At 38.9% G+C, this 19,725-nt stretch overlaps 1 protein-coding gene across 1 annotated transcript in view; it reads right to left on the bottom strand.

Annotated features, from left to right (window-relative positions):
- GABRR3 (gamma-aminobutyric acid type A receptor subunit rho3) overlaps positions 1-19,725 on the bottom strand; it is a 30,079-nt gene that overhangs the window by 775 nt on the left and 9,579 nt on the right. Inside the window, exons 3-8 of the mRNA XM_050910625.1 lie at positions 11,771-11,838; positions 9,991-10,214; positions 6,969-7,051; positions 5,995-6,135; positions 3,112-3,264; positions 540-736 (exon numbers count right to left, since the gene is read on the bottom strand). Of these exons, the coding sequence (XP_050766582.1) occupies positions 540-736; positions 3,112-3,264; positions 5,995-6,135; positions 6,969-7,051; positions 9,991-10,214; positions 11,771-11,838 (866 nt within the window). The remainder of the gene's footprint in view (positions 1-539; positions 737-3,111; positions 3,265-5,994; positions 6,136-6,968; positions 7,052-9,990; positions 10,215-11,770; positions 11,839-19,725) is intronic.

Here is a 19,725-nt window from a genome sequence, read left to right as displayed (position 1 = left end):
GTGAGTGCTTCACAGAAAGGAAATGTTTAACTTGTGAACATTTCTGCTTCAGGCACACTTTTCTAAAAATGACCTTGTCATTCATCTGGTCTTGGGACAAAAAGGCATCATTAAACCCATCTTCCTAATTGAAAATGGCAAAGCAGGAGAAGGAGAAATAGGCTCTGCTTCACAGCAAACAGGAAGGAATCTTACATGAGTGCATTCTGGGGTATACTTCAGAGAGAGGAAAAATACCTTGATCAATAAGTATTTGAGAACAGAAGGAAGGTTACCTTCCTCAGTGGGGGCCAGGGGGTGGGAATCAGGAGGTGTACTCCCTAACCTCTGCCACAAGAAAAGGCAGGAAGAGAAAGCGCAGACCTTCTCAAGATCTCAGAGAGAACGATATGTTTCCTCCCTTCAGCCAAGTAAAGAAAAGTGAGATACAGAGTGGAGTCACAGAGATGGTTACTGTACTGTTATTACAGTGGTGTATCAGGATTACACTGTGGCTTCTGTGATGCTTTCTGAAGGCACCAAAACACAGAGGATTGTACCTTGCCCCTTTTTTTGAGTTGCTTTCTCTCTTCAATTGTGGTGAGATAGTTCACTGCTGCATATTCGATGACGGACAGGAAGACAAAAAGGAAGCTGATCCATAAATACACATCCACAGCCTTTACGTAAGACACTTGAGGCATTGAGGCACTTGCTCCTGTCATGATGGTTGACATTGTCAGCACTGTAGTTATACCTGCCAAAGAAAAAGGGGAGGTTATCACAATACTGGCCAGCTGGTTCTGTTCAGCTCGTCACCGTTGCTTGGACAGCACAACTTTGTGAGGGCATATGATTGACACTGCCTTTAACTTCATTGCACAGGCTCTGAAAAGTGGAGTGAACCATGAAGGACCTATCACATCCAATACTGAAACCAGTAAATCATCTCTCTGCTCAGTGTGTGCATTTACAGCTGCAGCACACGAGGTTCGAACAGTGGGGACACAACACTGGTGATTCAGCAGCATAAGGAACACATTTCTGCGACAGCTTTAGGCACTGCTACAGAGAAGTGAAAGCAGGTTTGTGGTCTTCCCTTACTTACCAGAGCCAGGGTCTCCACAACACACTTTCTTGTCCCGGACAATCACTAAAGAATCACCGATTTCCCTCCCAACCCCTTCTCAAATTGTACTTCTTGAGAATATATATCAGCTTGTATGTCTCTGTCATAACTCCATAGCTCTCTAAAAACACTCTAGCATAAAAATGCTATATCCATTGAAACTAAGAAATATTTTTTGTTCACTTCAGTGTGTCCAGAATTTCACCCTCATCTTTTCAATCTCTCCTGTTACATGCAGCTATTCATCTCATTTTGTTTTGCTCTCAGGAAAAAAAAAAACCTACCGACACCCAAGCCAGGCCCTGCTTTTAAAGAAATGAATGTGACACTGGAAGTGAAGACATCTCAATGACATCTGTGAGACAGCACTGGCTGATAGCATGGCCTTTCAACTGGGTCTCAGTGTAGCCTTTCTCCAGTTTTATGCTAGTTCAAGTCCACTGGAACATACAAGAGTTTTCCCTCTCCCTCTCTGCAAGTTCCTTAGGTTGAAGGATGGAGTTTGAAATATACCATATAAGAGGAAATCAATTTATTTAAAATATGTATACTCTAGGCTAGGGAGCTAAGCTTTTTAAACTTTGTTGTTAACATTGCCTATAAATTATGTATGCTCATGCTAATGAAATGTGCGTTATTCATAGAACTCCTGATGCATAACCTTCTGCAGAAATCCACGTATAAATTAAAGTACATGATCAGCAAAACCATCTTGGCAACATTACAAATGACTTACTTACTGAGAATTAAAACTTTATTTTTAAAGATGAAGTTAAATTTCTTATAAATAAAAGGAATTGGTAGATGCATTAATAAAAGTAGGTAGGAGGTAGCATAATTTGGTTTTAGACTAACAAATAGATTTATATCTCAGGTATTAATAGCTTTAGACTGTGCCAATAGAAAGGGATCTGAGGTAGCTACAGTCCTATTTTTTCTAGATTAATATAGCTATACATAAAAATTGAGGGCTCCCTCAGTACATGCAAGTTTGTTTCTTAAACAGAGGTCCTCAAATTTTCACTTGTCTAAGAAATATGGCAACGTACAGTTGGCTTCTGGGACTAGCATCAGTGAGAAGAAAGAGCAGGAGCATCTTTAATAATTCTTAAACTGACAGTTGCAGGACTCAGATGCATTATGGTTACATTAGATATCTTAACAAATTTCCATCAGATCTTCACAGAGATGCTAATCTTTGAAAAAATGTACTCATTCCAAGGCCATCAGCATTAAATTCCCAACAAAGGCAGTCTTGAAGTGGTATCAACTGATTCATCACTGAGAAAAACAATAATGTTATAAAAAACCCACTGTAATTAGTCTTTTTCTCCTGAGCTGTGGTGTTCAAAACCAAAACTGTGAGAGCAGAAAGATGCCCAACTTACTCTTCGGCTTCCACAGAAGCCTGTGTGCCTTGCACAGTGAAGGCACCAAAGCAAACATTTTCTAGATGCCTAACAAAGAAAGGCTTTGCTACATAGGACAAGTCAGGAAACTGGTTCCAAGTTGGTAGGAAGATATCAAATGTTTCTAGAGAGAAAGCAGAGCTGCACAGCTTTTAGATAGATTGTGCTATGCCTATTGAGTATCTCTTATGAACCATGGATTTAGGGAGGGATCTGACTACCTGTTACTACCTGTTACTTTGCTGGGAAGAAGGGACGAAAAACCCAGTCTTTGCAAAAAAAAAAAAAAAAAAAAGGAATGAAGTAAAATTCTACATAGGGAAATCTGCAGAATCATCCTTTTTTCCTTCTGTGGTGTGTGAGCTGTTATCTAATATAGCAAAGCCAGTCTGAACAAACATCCCATTTCCAAATGTAGAGGTTGACTAAAGGAGTTTGTGGTAGTGACAACAGTGGCAATAGTAGTGTTGTTCAGGCAATTACCTGATATACTTGCTCATGTCCTGTGTAAATAAGAAGCTAAGGTAACTTCAAAACCTCTTCACTATCCGTTCTACACTTCCCTAAAGTTTAGAGGTTACATTAAAGGTTTACCTAGTGATACCCTGGCAGGAACGGCTCTTCTGTCAATCCAAAATGAAACCCAAGACAGCATCACCATCAGCATGGCTGGGAAATAGGATTGTAGCACAAAAAAGAAAATATGTCTCCGGAGTGCAAAGTTTATAAAAAGTCGATTGTACCAACCTATTGAAAAAAGAGAAAGGAACAGGTTGGGGGGAGAAGACAGCTCTGTTCACTGGCCCCCTCCTTCCAGAAGAAATGGTGTATCCACGTCAATAATAGTAAATGCCTAAGAAACATTGCCACTACCTTGGTTTTATATAGTGCTTTACAAACTGTCCATCATGCCTCATTAAAATACTGCTGCCTTGGGAGTGAAGCATCACGACTGTGTAAATAAAATACTATATTATAATTGAGGTTAGGAAATTGAAAAATACTAAATAGACTTCGAGTGACACTGCCGGGAAAATACAGACAGAATATAATTGTCCAGTCCAGCTAGGACAGTGAAGCCAACACCCTTTCTCCCCCAAAACGTAGTCTGCCTTCTCTCACACTACAAATACCCAGCAACAATCAGCACGTCTTTTCCTACGGTCAGACCGGTTTGCCTGCCCAGCGTTGACTTTAGAGGAAAGGGTGCCATCTAGTGAATTTTGGGGCATGCTCTGTGCAGCAAAGCATGTGTGCTATACCTCCTGCGATGGGAGGGAAATCAGTTTATAGCGAGGTGAAAAGAAGACAAAAGTTGCTGGCTGCGCAGCATCTGCCTGTCCACTACAAATAGAGATCTCAATGAGCCTGTGTGGGAGCAGTCATGCCATCACAAAGAGCGACTTCGTAAAAAAGAAACTCTGTGTGTTTTCAGTTGTGGAGCAGGTTTTTGGTTTTAAAAATGATTGTCTTTTTAAAATGGATTGAAATTGTTGCTCCTTTGGAGGCCAGGGAACTCCAAAAGCCTAAATGCTACGCATGTGTAGTTCACTGAGATTCACAGGAAAACATATGCAGAACCTAAAATGCAGAAGGCTGCTTTGTGAGCAACATTTTTGTCCATTTTTTGCCTGAGACATTTCAGGGGGAGGTGGCTCCCGTTAGAGTTGTGCTGATTGTTCCCCACTATTACTTACTTCGGGGGGCGGGGTCTGTGTGTAATCATTTTCTTCCAACAAGAAGCAAAATAAAAGAACAAGAGAAAGTGGAACTTCCTGACTGAAACAAAACCTCAAAGCCAAAGAAAAGTGTATGTCTACAAAGGGCAGTGTTCTAATTAACAGATATGGTACACGTGTTATTCAGGTACTTCCCAGTGGTCCTTGCGACTTAAAAGAAGTCTTTCCTTTCACCTTTACCCTGCTGAGTAAGCTCATCATCAAAGCATCTGCATGTAAGCTTTAAGCAGTTACACTTTGCAAAGTCAAAGGTGCTGTGAAGGTGCTGCAAAGGCCTGGGTACAGGGGTGGTATGAGGTTGCACTGTTGTACACAAGGCCGTATTTGCTTGCATAAGTGTTTTTTGATGAGAATAGCAAGGCAGAGAGAAGCCAACTGAGTTCCTGGAACCCAGTTTCAACACACAGTGATAGCAGTTTGGTGGAAAATATCCCAGTCTCCTTCTTGCAACAAGGACAAATTTGACGTAGATCTCAGCAAGGCACAGTTATGATAGTAAGGTATCACTTGCCCTCTTCTCACATGACAGTGGTTCTTGAAAGCTGGAGCTCTGTTCTTAGCTCATACACAAGCAAGAGATAAGGATGAAGAACCTGATCAAGCTGTGACTTCCTCACTGCTTAGACTGCATCATAATTTAAACTGGAATTTCTGCATTCAATATCAGCCACTGCAAACTTGAATGGTTCTTTTTTAAATGCAAAAAGAAGCTATGCTGTAAATAAAATACAGTAAATAAATCTATTATTTGCAGCTTTCCTGTATGTCTTAAAGGCTTTTTTCCAAAGCATTATGCATTTCATCATATTATATGGAATAATTTCTATTTTATTAATCTGCCTTGATATAAAGGGCAATATCCACACTGAAATGAATTGACTCAGACTGGTAAGTACAGTAGCAAGCATGCTATTTTATCTGGTTAAAAACGTATAGTTAGACTACTTACATAGAGAAGTATTTCAAAATTTATAATTGCATGTACAAATACAAAGAAAATAAAACCCACCTTGCATGAAATCAAGACTATAATAAACTCCTAAAGCCTTGTGCAGTTTGCCAGGAAGTATAGTTCAAGATCTACAGGGAGAAATAAAAACCTGTCTGGGGAAGATACCTGTATTTAAACAATGTAGCACTGACATAAAGGGATTTTTTTTCTGCAACTTATGTATAAACATAGAACATTAAGCAAACCATGAATTAGACCTCAATAGGTTATAAATGCTCTCATGTGGAAATCTGATAGTTAGTAGGCTTCTAATGACATTTTACAGCTCCAAAAATGAGGAGATTTTAGACAACAAAACACACAGGGGTTCTTCTTGTTTGTTTTCTAGTACTTGACCCTTTAAAGTTTGCATTTTCAAGCTTTTCTATATAACCAGGACCCAAAGATTCCTGTAAACCCAATATTCCAGTGGCTTTCAGGGAAGCACCACGATTTTGCAAGAGCTCACAACAGGATATATTTGGTTGTTGTACATTTTTTTCAGGATCTTATTGTCAGTTGTTAAGTTACAAGTACTATTATGGCCTCTTCTTCTAATATCAAGAAAGTGTCACATTGGTAATGTAAAGAGAACTGAGGACCTAGGCTGACAGACCAGTGTGATTGACAGACCTCATTTTGACTGAGATCTCTCAGTCATTTATTAGCAACGAGTTTGAATGTGAAAGACATTCTGCATGATTGTGTCCTGTGCTTCTCTCTTCTAATGACAGGGGCTTACTATACCAGTACTGCTGTAAAAAGCTAGTCCACTGGAAGCACTGAATTCTTCGATGAAAAACTGGGAGAGGGAGATGTGCTCATCTGTGCTCAGGGACTTGTTTCCATGTTTCCAGTATAACATCAGATCATCTTCATTGTATGCATCTATGAGAAAGTAAAAACTAAATCACCTCTTCTGCTGGAATAATGCTTCTTTTTTCTTTTCTTAGGGATAGGAGAACACTCAAACAATTTGGGAAAACCCCAAAGAAACATTTTTTTCACATCGATTTGCCAGTTAGTTGACATGGAAAAATTTGCAAAGACCATATTCCATCTTGTTTCAAGTGGAGCCCAGTCCTGTGCCCTGCCAGCAGCTTACCTGACAGATGGGGACATGGGCATGCTCAGGGTCACAGGGCACATAGGATCGGAGCTCTGGAGCTACCACACGGAGCAGACTGCCTGAACGCTGGGGATCTGTTCTCTTTTCCAAAACTAAACAACAAACCAGCATCCCAGTTTTAGTCATAATCCAAATAAGAGTAAATTTTGAGATATCAAAAGGCTCTGCAAAACAGAATTACCTTTTGTTGTCCAGCTCTACAGCTTACTACAGACAACTGAGTGAGAAAGCAGACATTTCACAGTAACACAAGCTCTCATTTTCATTTTTCTATGAGGTCAAATATTGACATCTTATTTTACTTTTAACTTGCACTTTTTTCTCAGAAAAAACCATTATTTTTGACAGAGGAAACATTTTTAGATTTAGGCCTTGAAATATCAACCGAGTCAAAGCAAAGCAGGGTGCATCATGGTTTTTCTATCTTCCCAAAGCTCACTGAGTTCTGGAAAGATCCCAAACTGGCCACAGTTTAATATGTACAGGTTGATGGGTTCAGGTCACACATCAAAATAAGTGAAAAAGGTATTATGAACAAGATGGAGTGTTAGTACAAATGCACATGTGAAGAACAGGTATGAATGAAACTTACAGCTTTCCAGTTCTAAAGAACAGTTCTGAGTGTCCAGAGGAAACCTACTGAAATCCATGAAACACATAGCAGAAACTGTTATTCTGCAGAAAGGAACAGAAAAACAGAAATTAAATGAAAAATTTCACACTTTCTTAGGGCTGTGCAGACATCTTACTGAGATCCCCAACCAATCTGCTGTTTAGAATCCTAATGATTGAGCTTTTCTACTTTTTTTAGATGCTTCAAGATAGTGAGAAAACTAAATCAGTGAGAGAACATATTTTTTAATCATAAATAGTCTTTCTTATTAAGTTTATCACCTTCTATTTTTAAACCCTTTACTGGCCTGATCGTTCATTAGCCTTTCACACATTTTGCTTTGAAGAGTTTCACTTATGAAGATTAACAAGGGGAGTTCACATTTCTTGACTGGATTTGTCATAGATTGAAGTAGATAATATTACTGATTAGAGCAAATATTATTCCAAGTGCTATTTTCCCAGCTAGAATTGTTATAATATTTAATTGCATAAAAAGATAAGCTGCAATTTCTGGAAGCCTACTCTCCTCTTCAACACCATGGAAATGCCTTATACTCTAAAAAGCTTAAGGAAATCTAGGCAAAGACATTATTTTGCATTCCACCTGCTTTTTCACAAATGCTTAGAAGATAAATGTCCCTTGACATTTTAACCAATAAACAAAAAAAAAAAGGCTAGAGGCAGCAATTTAAATATGGTAAATATTGCCAAATTTCCCTTTCTTGCCACAGCTTGCATGTCATTTGATGTTTTAGTTTGATTTTTCAGTTTTCCCCAAACTGAATCCTACAGGGATTTAAGTGATAAGGGATATACTGGTTATATAAGTGATCTTTGAAAACTTGTGATCAGTAATCACCCTGTAGCTGAATTTTTACAAGTGTAAGATTTTACTGGCTTGAAATGAGATTGTAAGAGTGGTACATCTTTAAAATCATGCATGAGACTTCCAACTATGGATGTTGTTTCCATCTTTTAGCTATTGACTAAAGGATCAGGGGAACAACAAGAAAATGTTGATTAAAAAAAAGAAAGGCTATTTTAGCAACAAATCTGGATTTTTGTTCTGCTTTGCTTTGATAAAATCCTGGATGCTAGGCACTGAAGAAAAACTGTGGAATATGCAGATTTCTTGCACATAAGTGTTTGGAATATAATCTACCCACTGTGTGTAAAACTGGCAATACAAAAAGGGTGTTTTAATGAACATCTGATTCTTTAGGAACATAGGCATTAACACCACTCAGGCTAGAAACACATTGTTTCACCTTAATCATTTTAAAACCTTCATTCACCAGCCTTTAGGTCACCCCTTTCCCTGCCTCTCAGTTTGATAAGAACTGACAGAGAAGGAAAGGAAGAGGACAGAACACCTGCCCTTCGTGCTTATGTCCAGGAAGAAATCCACAGGTTTGGCAGGAACTTTGGGGCTTTGCTATTCACTGGCACAGGAAGGTGAGGCTGGCTGCAAGCTCACCTGTCTGAGCAAGGAGTCGTCACCCAGTACACACCATCTGGTAACGCGGGGTTAGGGAAAGATAACTGTGGGAGCAGAGAGGACAAGGGCAAGGAAGAAAAGTAGAGCACCAGCTTGCAAATGTGATGCAGGACACAGGGCAAGGGCTCCCATCACAGAGGGGATTCCAAGCAATGAGCAAACGTAGCAACTTGATTCACACTGTGTCTGTCCCTCAGCTCTACTTTCTCCTTTTCCTTCCCTCCCATCTTGCTTTTTCCTTTCTCTCCATTTCTGTCCTTCCCGTCACATGCTCCCTTTGGTTTGTAACTATTTGTGCACAATTTCTTGCTGTTAATCTTGATGACACTTTACCTCTCCAGCAAGATGACAGAATGTGTTTGCCCATCTTATGTCTCTTCACCACTCTTCCTTCCCCCAGCTGAATGTATGTCATACCCCTCACATGGAGAGCCACTGCTGTAAGCCTTAGTGTAGTAGTGTAGTTCCTCTGATCCCTCTCTCTCTCATGAAGCATGGAAATGAATATAGCAATAAAATGCATATTTCACCTCATTGTTTCTTACTGGTCAGCGTGATTCTTGAACGTACACTATTTTGAAGTGGTGTACAGCTGTTGTTGTAAGGGTTTCTGCATGTCTTCATGAGAGTGTAGATACATTCATTACTTGTTGGAACAATTATTGCATAGCCAAAATCTCAAGTGCTTGCATAAATCTTCAAACTAGCCAGATTAGATGAAATATCACCTCTGTGCACAGGCCTAATTAGTAACAAACTGGAGAACTGATTTCTGCAATGCACAGGCCTCAGGGCCTTTACCCTAGGGGGAAAATTCCTCCATTAAAACTATTTCTTGCCACATCATCCAAACCTACTTCATAAAGAAAAGCAATAACATGTAGATAGAAGGGAGACACATTTAATGACCTTGCTGTTCCAGTCCTGGAATTGCTGTTTCACTTTCCAGTTCCTTGTAGTCACACAACATGCCTGTCTAACATTGCTGGTATCAGCACCAATGATCTGCTCTCTGTGCCTATCTATCTGGAGCCCCGATTAATATCAATGGTGTGTTTACAGGTATCCCACGGTGAAAATAGCTGAGACAGACAGTTTTAAAAGGCTCGGGAAAAAAACCCACATTTGTTCTTTGCTAATAATTTTGGGCTTTACTATACTCAACAGTAAAACTACTGCAATATTGCTAAAACCACTGGCAATGAATTAACACTTGATAAACTTCAGCGCTGTTTACAACAGATGAAAAAAACTGCCATTATCCTGTGACAGGAAACAATATGTGAATGATAGAAAAATACGTTATCTATATGTTATCAATCCTAAATTTATTTTCCCACTGCCGCACTGGTCACCAGTTCCCATTACATGATGCCAGGGTATTAATGCCTGTCCAGTATCAGAATCTTAACTGCAAGTATTTCCAGTAATTTCTTACTGTACAGACTATTGGTCCACAATTGCAGTCATGTATTTTCTTATAAAAGGGTATTGTTCTTACCGTAGACTGAAGAGTACATTGCCATCAGGGTATACTCGGAGCATGACGTTTTCCACAGTTGTATCATGGATGAAAGATCTTTTGGAGTGTACAAAAAATACATCAGGTACCCAGATCTTTTTTATCAGTCTTCCATCAAAAGTCATACTTTTGTTTTTGTTACTACGAAATGAAAGTCTCTCATCCTTCCAGTAATGTCTGAGATATAAAGTCATTGTGAAGTCCTTCGTTTAATTAAAAATAAAAGAAGACAATGCTTGTTTTATTCACGTACAATAGAAAACAGTACAAAGTAATCAACTCATGCAAAGGTTCAATTTCTTCTCTGGACATCATCTGGAGGATCCTCAATGAGAGGAATCAAACACCACTCAATGAGTTTAAATATAGATTAGAACTACCTCTGAGATACTGGCTGTTTGCCTTGTCACTGGTGTCTGAGTCTGAGGTTCATACTTCATGTATACTTAGATGAAACTTTTACAGATTTCAGTGGTCCGCTGGATTGGGCCATCAGTGAAGTGATAAAGAAACTTTAAAACCAACCAAAGGCAAATGGAAACAGGTTTCCTTTGGAAATCTTCACAAGCTTTTCCTAGAATGGACTGTGGTTCCTTTACAAAGGGATTAATTTGAGTTCTTCACGAGCATTAGGTCAATTTGTAAAATTCATTAATCTGTACATTTTGTACAAATATTGCACAGGGGTTTTAGATTAGTACGTTTATGAATGAAATGCATCATAAAGAAACAATATGATGAATTTCATAAGAGTAAACAATGAAATTTTACAAGAATTACAATTTTTTTTAATATGAAAGATTGTTACAAATATTTTATCATCCTATTTTGAGAAATAACATGACTGCAAATATACATGTGGAAAGAGATGGTGAGGATGCCGCAAACCCAGTCTGAGCTTCTGCACAGCCTGACTGCTCTGTGCTCACCTATATAACTTCTGCCTTATTAGGCAGATATCATTTATCTCAGTAGAACAATTACTTCTGATAAGAATAGTGGGAAGATACTTAGATCTTCCCTGGTAATATGATTTGTGCCTCTGTAATATGATTTTATGATTTGGGTAGGTTTGCAAAGGAATGCAGGGGTTCATTCTGACACATCCCATTGCAAACTGAACACCTACGACTAAAGCTACACTCACTGTGAAAAGATATTGTAAATGAGATCTCTTTGCAAAGTTAACATGCCCTGCTATTCTAGGACAGAGCAACTTGGCACTAATGTCTGGGTGGCATTATTAGTGACAATTTCAGCTGAGGAATGAACAGCCTGCATTCCAGTGCTACAGGTCCTTGATTGCAGTGAGGGCGTCTCCTTCTTAGGACCATTCCTGGAACTGATTTTTCTATTTCCATTTGTTATGACCACAGCTCCACCCGTGCCAGAAATGATGGGAATATTCAGATCTGCATAAGCAAAGGAAGCAAAGGACATGAAGCCTCATCATCTAATGTGCAGAGCACTAAGAGCTCATGTGGAAGCCCATGGGGCTTACTGAATGGTTGGCATTTTCAAATCAGAGCACTGTCCACTCTGATCTCTTCCTCTTGCCCAGGGAGAGATTCAACATGTGCTCTTATATAACACTTACTAGTTTAAATGAGAATGACTTGCATGCTTCAAGGCAAGGTTGTGTGCGCTCTTTAAGGGTTTACTTTCTTTAACTGTATTATTCTGTATCATCCAGTTGGATGTTTCTGAGACCCTGAATTTTGGCTGAAATTCTTTATTCCAGTTCTACTAACCAACTTACCATGTCAACTTCAGATATGCTGTCAATGCTTTCTACCTGCACATCAATGCCCACAGGTATTGGCGAGCCTTCAATGTAACAGAATGAAAGAGTGATGAGGAGCGTAAATCCATATTTTTAAAGGGAAGACTGTGTATTAGCAACATACAGAGAGTACCCCATCCCAGCGTTTACTATGGTCTGTTCACCTTAGTACACTGAATGAGAAAGTCCATGGCAACAAAGTAAAACGCGATGCTAAGCAGTTCTAAAAATAAGTACAAAATCTTCAGTGATCTTTTTGCAGCTAGACTAGTTGTTATTGGCATTGCAGTTTGGACAGCAGTGACAGCTTCCTTGTGGTGCCAAAGATAATGAACTGCTCGGAGTGCTATTTAGAACTGTCATAGGGAAAAGCTGAGTAAATATATCAAATACATCAAAGATTGCAAAGCTTTCTTACCAGTTCCAATGCTTATTCCCACACTTACATACAAAATATCTATTACGCCTCCTAATTATCTTTAGTTACTTAACTATTTAAAGTTTGGCATACATATTTGTGCAAAAGGATTGCTTGCTCACTACTTCATAAGGGAAAAGCTGTACACATACTAAGCATGTTCTGTGGAGCGTTGGGTATTACTGAGTACATAATTTATTAGCAAGTACAATACATACCAAACTGCACTACGTGACTTTATTTTATATACTACCCCACTATTTCATGCCACTGAAAAAGGCTGTGAGTTTATCACACAATGGGATCTGAATGAACAAATTATAAAACCATATTTGCATTTTTACAATAAAGTGACTAAAAATCAATTAAAAATTACAGCAAAATATAAAATTATTTCCAGTCTCTTCAGTGTACAATATCTAGAATGAAGGATCTAGTTCTATATGGGTTATGTACCTGTGTAATTTTCAGCAAGCAAGTCATTCCACTAAAGCAATTGACTAATCACTTCCTTACAGAGGAGGGAGGGGAGAGAGATGTGTGCATACATGTGTATACACGCCCCCCCCCCCGAAGAATATTCTGCATTTGGCATGAAAATTGATAGTACTTATTGTACACGGGATTCCAATTACATTTGTTAAAAAGAGTCAGTTAAAATATTTTTAAAGTACACATTTAAAATAATCTGGTACAAAACATGAGTACAAGGAAGTCTGAACAGCAGGAGATAGCAACAGCTTTTTTAACTTGTCTTTTTCTTGTCTTTTCCTTTTATCAGTGTCAAGCCTAAGTAGTCCAGAAATATCACTCTCCTGATAACCAGCCACAATACTGTGTCTTTTTTTGGAATTATCCTTAAAATAGCAGCCCTCGAGGATTACACAGCTGCCTCCAGTTCTTACCAGTAGAGATCTTGAACTATTTTTGAGGTATTTTAAAATCTGGCTCTGTAATATCTTGATTTGACTTGTATTTTTTAATGGAGGGTTTGACCCTGCACAGAACAGATGAAGATGCATTGTGCATGGGAAAGCAAGGTAAATTGTGTTCAGAGTTAGCAGGGCACACAGGAGCATGTTTCAGCACTGACAAGAGCTGTGCTGTCTGGCTCGGAAATCACGTCTCTCTCTGAGAGGAATGCATCGCTCAGTTTGTTGGCCAAAGCTCAAAACAAAATTCAGGACTCCAGACAGCAAAGTTCAGTCAATTATTTTATTAGTAAAACACTAGACAGCACTTGGGAAAATGCTGCTTCTTTTGGAGAACAGAGACAGCAGGAGACATCTGCCCTGGAGGTTGACGCAAAAGAGTATCAATGTATATATCCAGCCAGGCTTCTTCACACAAACCAATAAAAATTTTGATGCCTCTCCTAAACCAGTTTTGACCACTTCTTGTCTTTGTTTTGACCACACCACACAAGTAGTTTACTTATGCTAAATACTGACTTGTACCAAGTACTGGTACAAAAATGCCTGGTTGTAATCTGAGTGGAGTCGTCTTCTCAGTATTCCACTGAAATCTAAACTATCTTGTAAACTAAAGACAGGTTTAGCCTAAGCAGAAGTCATTGTGGGATTTATACATGATGTGAACATCATTCACAAATGGCATTCACACATCATTTAAATGCAAACACCGCAGAAAGATGAGGTGTTGTCTGTCAAGCTCCTTATTTGCATGATGAAACAGGACAAGCCTACATTGCAGAGCTGACACCTGAGCTAGCTGTACACAAGGCAGGGTGGCTTGGTGCAGGCTAGCTGTAGAAGCACAGTGCTACAGCCTAGGAGCATGATCAGTACGAAAGCTTACTAATATGCGAACAGCATTGAAGATAGAAATCTGGCCTCAGCCCTTGGCTCCCTTTAAAGTCCATGCAGTGTAACAGGCACATTCTAGATTGGGGTGAGGTGGCTTGTGACTTGGAAATGCCTGTTGGTTAGAGTGACTGCAAATAGGCAGATGAACTGTGTATTATCTAACCTTACCCACCACAAAGCTTCAACTTCTTGATATTGTAGGTGTGTCCAAACTCTTACCCTGGGACTATGGGAGAGGCGCATGGTAGGATATACTGAAATGCTCATATCTGGGCGTACATTTGATCTTAACTGCTATTACTAAAACTTTGGGGGATGATTTGCTTGCCTAGCATGTTAAAAACAGTGGGTTTAGTCCTATTTATGTAGAATTATGTGGGTGGAAGGGGAGGAGACGGGAGCAGCTCTCTACATAAAACAACGGCTTTACCAGTTTCTGAGTCAAGGACAAATCTAAAGCAAATAAAGTTAAATGTCTACCATCAACATTCTTCAAACAGGCAAGGAGCTACCCACAAATCATATCACAGAATACGATAACTGGCTTTCTAAGCCATATATCATGTGTAGCAATGAAAAGGTTTTTCTTAGTGACAGCTGCTCAAAGTGTGATGATGGCAGTCCTAATACTTTCTTGGGATTTGCAAAAATTACAATTTCCTACCCCAACAAGCACTATTCAGCTGTGGGCACAATTTCATTCAATAATTCACTTCATCTGGGCAGATATAAAGGAACTGATCACAGAACTAGAAATTAGTGGCAGCTTATGATTACGTTGGTTACATGCACACAAACTGAAGTGCCTGTTATACATGAATACACACAGAGACACTTGATTCTTTGAAAGGACAGCTTGCTCTAAGTTGGGAACTGTTATAAAACCAAGTCAGTGGGGACACTGAATAGCATAAAAGAGATCAAAAGCTACGGCCAGGAGAAATACAGTGAATGGTTCTAAAGTGAATTAAATAGAAAGGGAACTGTTACAATGAAATTTGTTCCTGATTAGGTAGAAATGCCAGAACTGTGAAACAGACTCCTTAAAAAGAGATTCCTGTTCTCTGTCTGGGGAAAGGCCAAAGACTGTACTCATGCTGCTTAATGAGAAAATACTGTTCAGTCTAGCATTCACCACAGACAATTATTAAACCACATTCCCTAATCCCAGCCGTGACCTATTATTGACAGATCATAGCAGCTGCAAGTATTTTCTTCCTATTCTGACTCTACTTTGGCAACAATTGTAAGTAGATGATAAAGACACTAAGCACTGCACATATATGCAACCCCGGTCACTTCAGTGTGCTGTTCACCTTTCTAATCTGAAGCCTTTTTATATTGTTGTCACTAACACCACCATCCCCATAAGATACATATTGGTCTTACTCTGGTCTAGGCCTTCTGAGCTTTGTAGTTTTCTGGGAACATTTTTTTTTGTGATTCAAAATCAACTCCACTAGAAACAGTAATAATTAACTATTGGGAACAGGTTGCTGAGAACTGTAATTTCTTCATCACTTGGATTTGTTTTACCACAACTGGATGTTTTTTAAAAAAAGCATTTCAATAAGCATTGGAAAGGATCCTAAACCAGCCAGAACAGTGAAGTGATTTGTCTACCTCTATGTCTGCACCACAGCTTTCTCCCTAGTATATTGAGAATTTCGATCTCTGGCTGACCATCAGGCAACAACATCAAATTCACTTTGGAAAAAAGTAACCAGAGCAAAGCTGTGTTTTTTATTTCCCAGTTTGACAAAACTGGGGATGGCAGAGAGGATTTTGTTATTAAATTGAGCAGCTTCAGTTGCTTCTGGAGCGTTGCTACAAATCATTATTTTAGAGGGATTAGCGATTTTCACAATGGAGGCCCCACAGATTTTTAAGATAATTACGCCTCAGCAGAAAAAATAGAATTGTTTTCAGATAGGTTTATCTTCACACAAGCCATTTCCAGTCTTTCATTTTAAAGGTTTAAGCATAGCAAAAGAATTCCTTGATGAGCATGGAATTTTTTTAATAGATAAGTACAGCAGGCAAATTCTATAATACCCTTTTTTCTAAAAAGGAATATTCTAAAGGGATATTACATAAAAAGGAGATCTTTTTAGCATTTTAGGATCAATTTCAACAGTAATAATGACTGGTTTAGTGAATTCTATAGTATTTTTGTAATAGTCAGACCTTTGAACACGCAGCAGATTGCACCTGAAATTCCATAAGATAAATGTTGAATTTAGAAAAACCATCCACTGTATCCCAGTTGGCTTTGTAACAGTGTATGCTGGAAGAAAGCTAGGTCTACAGAAAGCTCTCAGTAGGAGACAGAGACCAGGGAAGGATTAAGGTCTATAGGAGTACTTTCTTCTAAAAAAGGCTTGTGGGCCTGTAGAGGAAGAAAACCAGGTAGACAGAAATGTAAACAAGCCCCAGGGAAGTGAAGCTATGTCGATGTATTTACTTTCCTCTGGCAATGACTGAAACAGAAGAATTACTGGCAATGGTATTTTCATCTTGCTACTATTTTGTTTCTTTCTTATTTATGTGAGAAATGAAGGTGGACTGGTATTAGCAGTAGCCAACTCTTGGAATGGAAGAATTAGCAATGTAAGAGAAAAAAATCCAGGAGAAGGAGCCTATTAGAGGTCTTGCGAATTACCAAAATATTTCCTTCCTGTTCTGGACCCCAGCTATTCCTTCCAGTAACACATGAGAAAAAGCCATTCCACTTTCATCAGAGAGAGTCTTCTCCACCACAGCGCGAAGATATTTCTGACCTTTCAGGGAGGGCTGTGGTGCAGAAAAGAAAACAACTTGGTGGCAAAGAGCTATTAGAATTGCAGCATTTTTTGAACATTCATTGGGCCCTATTTTCTTTCCTTTTTCCCCCCTTTTACCTTCAGATGATTTTAAATGCTACTAATTTAGCTTGAGGAGTGAGGAAGCATAAGGGGGAGTGAGCTAATGGGATTTCTGATCTTCTGAAAACTTGGAATTAAGATCACGCTTAATTGCAGATTGGGATGCAAATTGTCTAGAAAGACTGTTACCTCTTGACCAGCTAAACACTACTAAATTCTTTTCCATCATTTCTAATATTTGCTAATGTTATTATCCTCTATATTGGTTGACAAAGCAGAGATAACCAATTTTAAAACTTCTTAAACTAACACACTGTTAGCATAGGCAATGACAGGTCCTTAAGACACAATGTAAAAGAAAAATAAAGTTGTCATACTTCAGTATATATATATATACACAGTGAGAACTTGCATGTACACAGTGACAATGATCATGTGGTTCCATAATCTTTAGATTGCAAAATAGTTCAGAGAGTCTGTGAAAGGGTTTTACTGTCAGGAAAACCAAGGCACAGAGAAATAAAAGAATGACCTCTATATGCTAGTCTATGATTTTTTTTAATGGCAACGTTAATTTTTAATAAGTGGAGGCAGAACTCAGGAAACCAAGAGCTCACACGAATGATTTCTGCCAGTATTTTGAAATAAGATAGTTCAGAAAATAATGGGATATAGATAAATAGATGTATAGTAGAAAAGAAAGTAACTTTAAAGCATTTCCAAGGATTTGCTTTAACACCTCTCTCAATGTACACAATTTTGGCTGCTAAGGCAGCCTGCATCATGGTCTTCAGATCTAAGCTGCTAGAAATCTCTGTTCATTGTCTGATATTGGCCTGTGCTCACCCTTTCTCACTGAGTTTAAAACATGGGGATGACCATTCCAAGAAGTGCTGGCAACATAATTTAATTTCTTACTTTTTCTCCAGTTCAAAATTAAGCTATCTTCTCACAGATTATCAGTTTATCAGGCCACTGAAAAATCAGTTCAAGTACTTTAGGCCATAGTAGTACGAAGATATGTAAGTCATTAGAAGATCTGACTCTGAGTCTACTGACAGTCTTTTGTTTCCTTTGGTAGGATCTACGCAGACAGACAGCCTTACCAGAACTGGCAAGCATTATTATACCATTGCAGGACCCCTCACATACCCATCTCCTGGCCTTTATCAGTGCTACTGGAAGCAGCAAGGACTAAATGTAATTCCTACAATGTTCACTGATGCAGTTGATAAAGCTGTTTGAGCAAAGGAAACATCCGTGCTCCTAGTCCAATGTCTAGTGCAATTATTCAAATCACTATGCTGGTCCACATCTCTTTGCATCAGCGGGGGGTCCATCTATTGGAGACTTCCAAACAAAAGAGGACCATGACATTACATAGAAGGCAACAACAAAACAAAAAAAAAATCCAGGAAAGGAAGAAAAACCCAACCCCCCACCCCTCCCAAACAACAACCCAAGACCCTGGCTTAGGGAATAAGTACAATGTAACAATGTAAATTTAGTTTTTAAAAGAACGTTTGGGTGTACTGAATTATTGGTTTGCTTCACTCAACCTCACTGTATAATGAACTGCAGCCAAAGTAATATTTCTATAGCAAAAATGTAGAAACAGCTTGCTAGCAGCTTGCTGGTTCTGCTTCATCTTGACACAGTATGCTTCTCATACTTTGATCTCTAATCTGTTAATAAATGGACAATGTCAGGACTAAATTTTAAAATCAACAGTCAGAGAGTCAAATTCTGATCATGCAGCTGGAATGGCATTACAATCAACAGAAGAATGCCAAAATACACTCACATAAATGACAGCAGAGTTGTGTCCATTTGGTCAAAAAAAGGATCTCTTACCTCCACAGAGCAAAGATATACTTTCATGAGAAAGCAATCTGTCACATGAGCAAAGTCACAATTATTTCCAGTAGCACTGCAGCTGGTAGCATCAGTATCCAACAGTTCTACATCCATTTCCCCCAGGTTTTTTCCTGTGCATGTTTGCTCGGTTTACAAATCAAATTCAGCATGTGCGCTCTCTGTTTTTCCTTTGTTACTTAATTATAAATAGTAAAAACTCTGGGTCCTGTACTTTGCCTCATTTACTTTGCATGTGTGTGGCTAAATGAAATCAAACAAGCCAGATTTAGATTTAAGAGTTCCCTGAACTGAGGGATCTCCAGCAGGTTCAAAACAGCATGAATTTTCCAGCTGCTTTTTCTCCCACACTGGTGCAAAGGATGAGTGACCTTCTCAGTGAAAGGGGCACAATGGAGCCAGATTAACAAAATCTGTCATTCTGACTCCCTGACATACCCAGAAAATCGCAGTGGGCTATAGGAGAGGGCAAAAAATTGTCCCTCTTCTAAAGGTAAAGAACAATTTTAAAATACTTGTTTTTCACCCAGCTGTTTTGACCTGGTTCTTTTTTCTCCCATCAGTATTGTGAATTGATGCATTGTGCTGAGCTGAATAAATCATGCAGTGTGGCATGTGACAGATACAAGCCCTTCATGAATCACAGTACTGAAATGCTTCATTAGATTTGATAACAACAAACCCAAAATGTCACCTGCTTTAAATACATAAAGCCACAGTGTTGTAAGTCTTTGTGCAGTTCAGGGCTATGTTATGACTGCCATGGCAATGACTGTAGCAATGGTATCTCTAATTTCACCTTCTCCTCTAGTTAAGTTTCCTTCTGCTGCACACTTAATCATCAGCGTTCTTCAGAGAAACCCATACCCTGCCTCTGCTGTCATACAATAATTCTGGGTATGTTATTCAGATTCATGTTTCAGTTGGTGAGTTTTGTCCTCTGATGAG

Source organism: Gymnogyps californianus, chromosome 1, assembly GCF_018139145.2.
Source record: "Gymnogyps californianus isolate 813 chromosome 1, ASM1813914v2, whole genome shotgun sequence".
NCBI lineage: Eukaryota > Metazoa > Chordata > Aves > Accipitriformes > Cathartidae > Gymnogyps > Gymnogyps californianus.
This window is presented reverse-complemented; position numbering and strand designations above follow the sequence as displayed.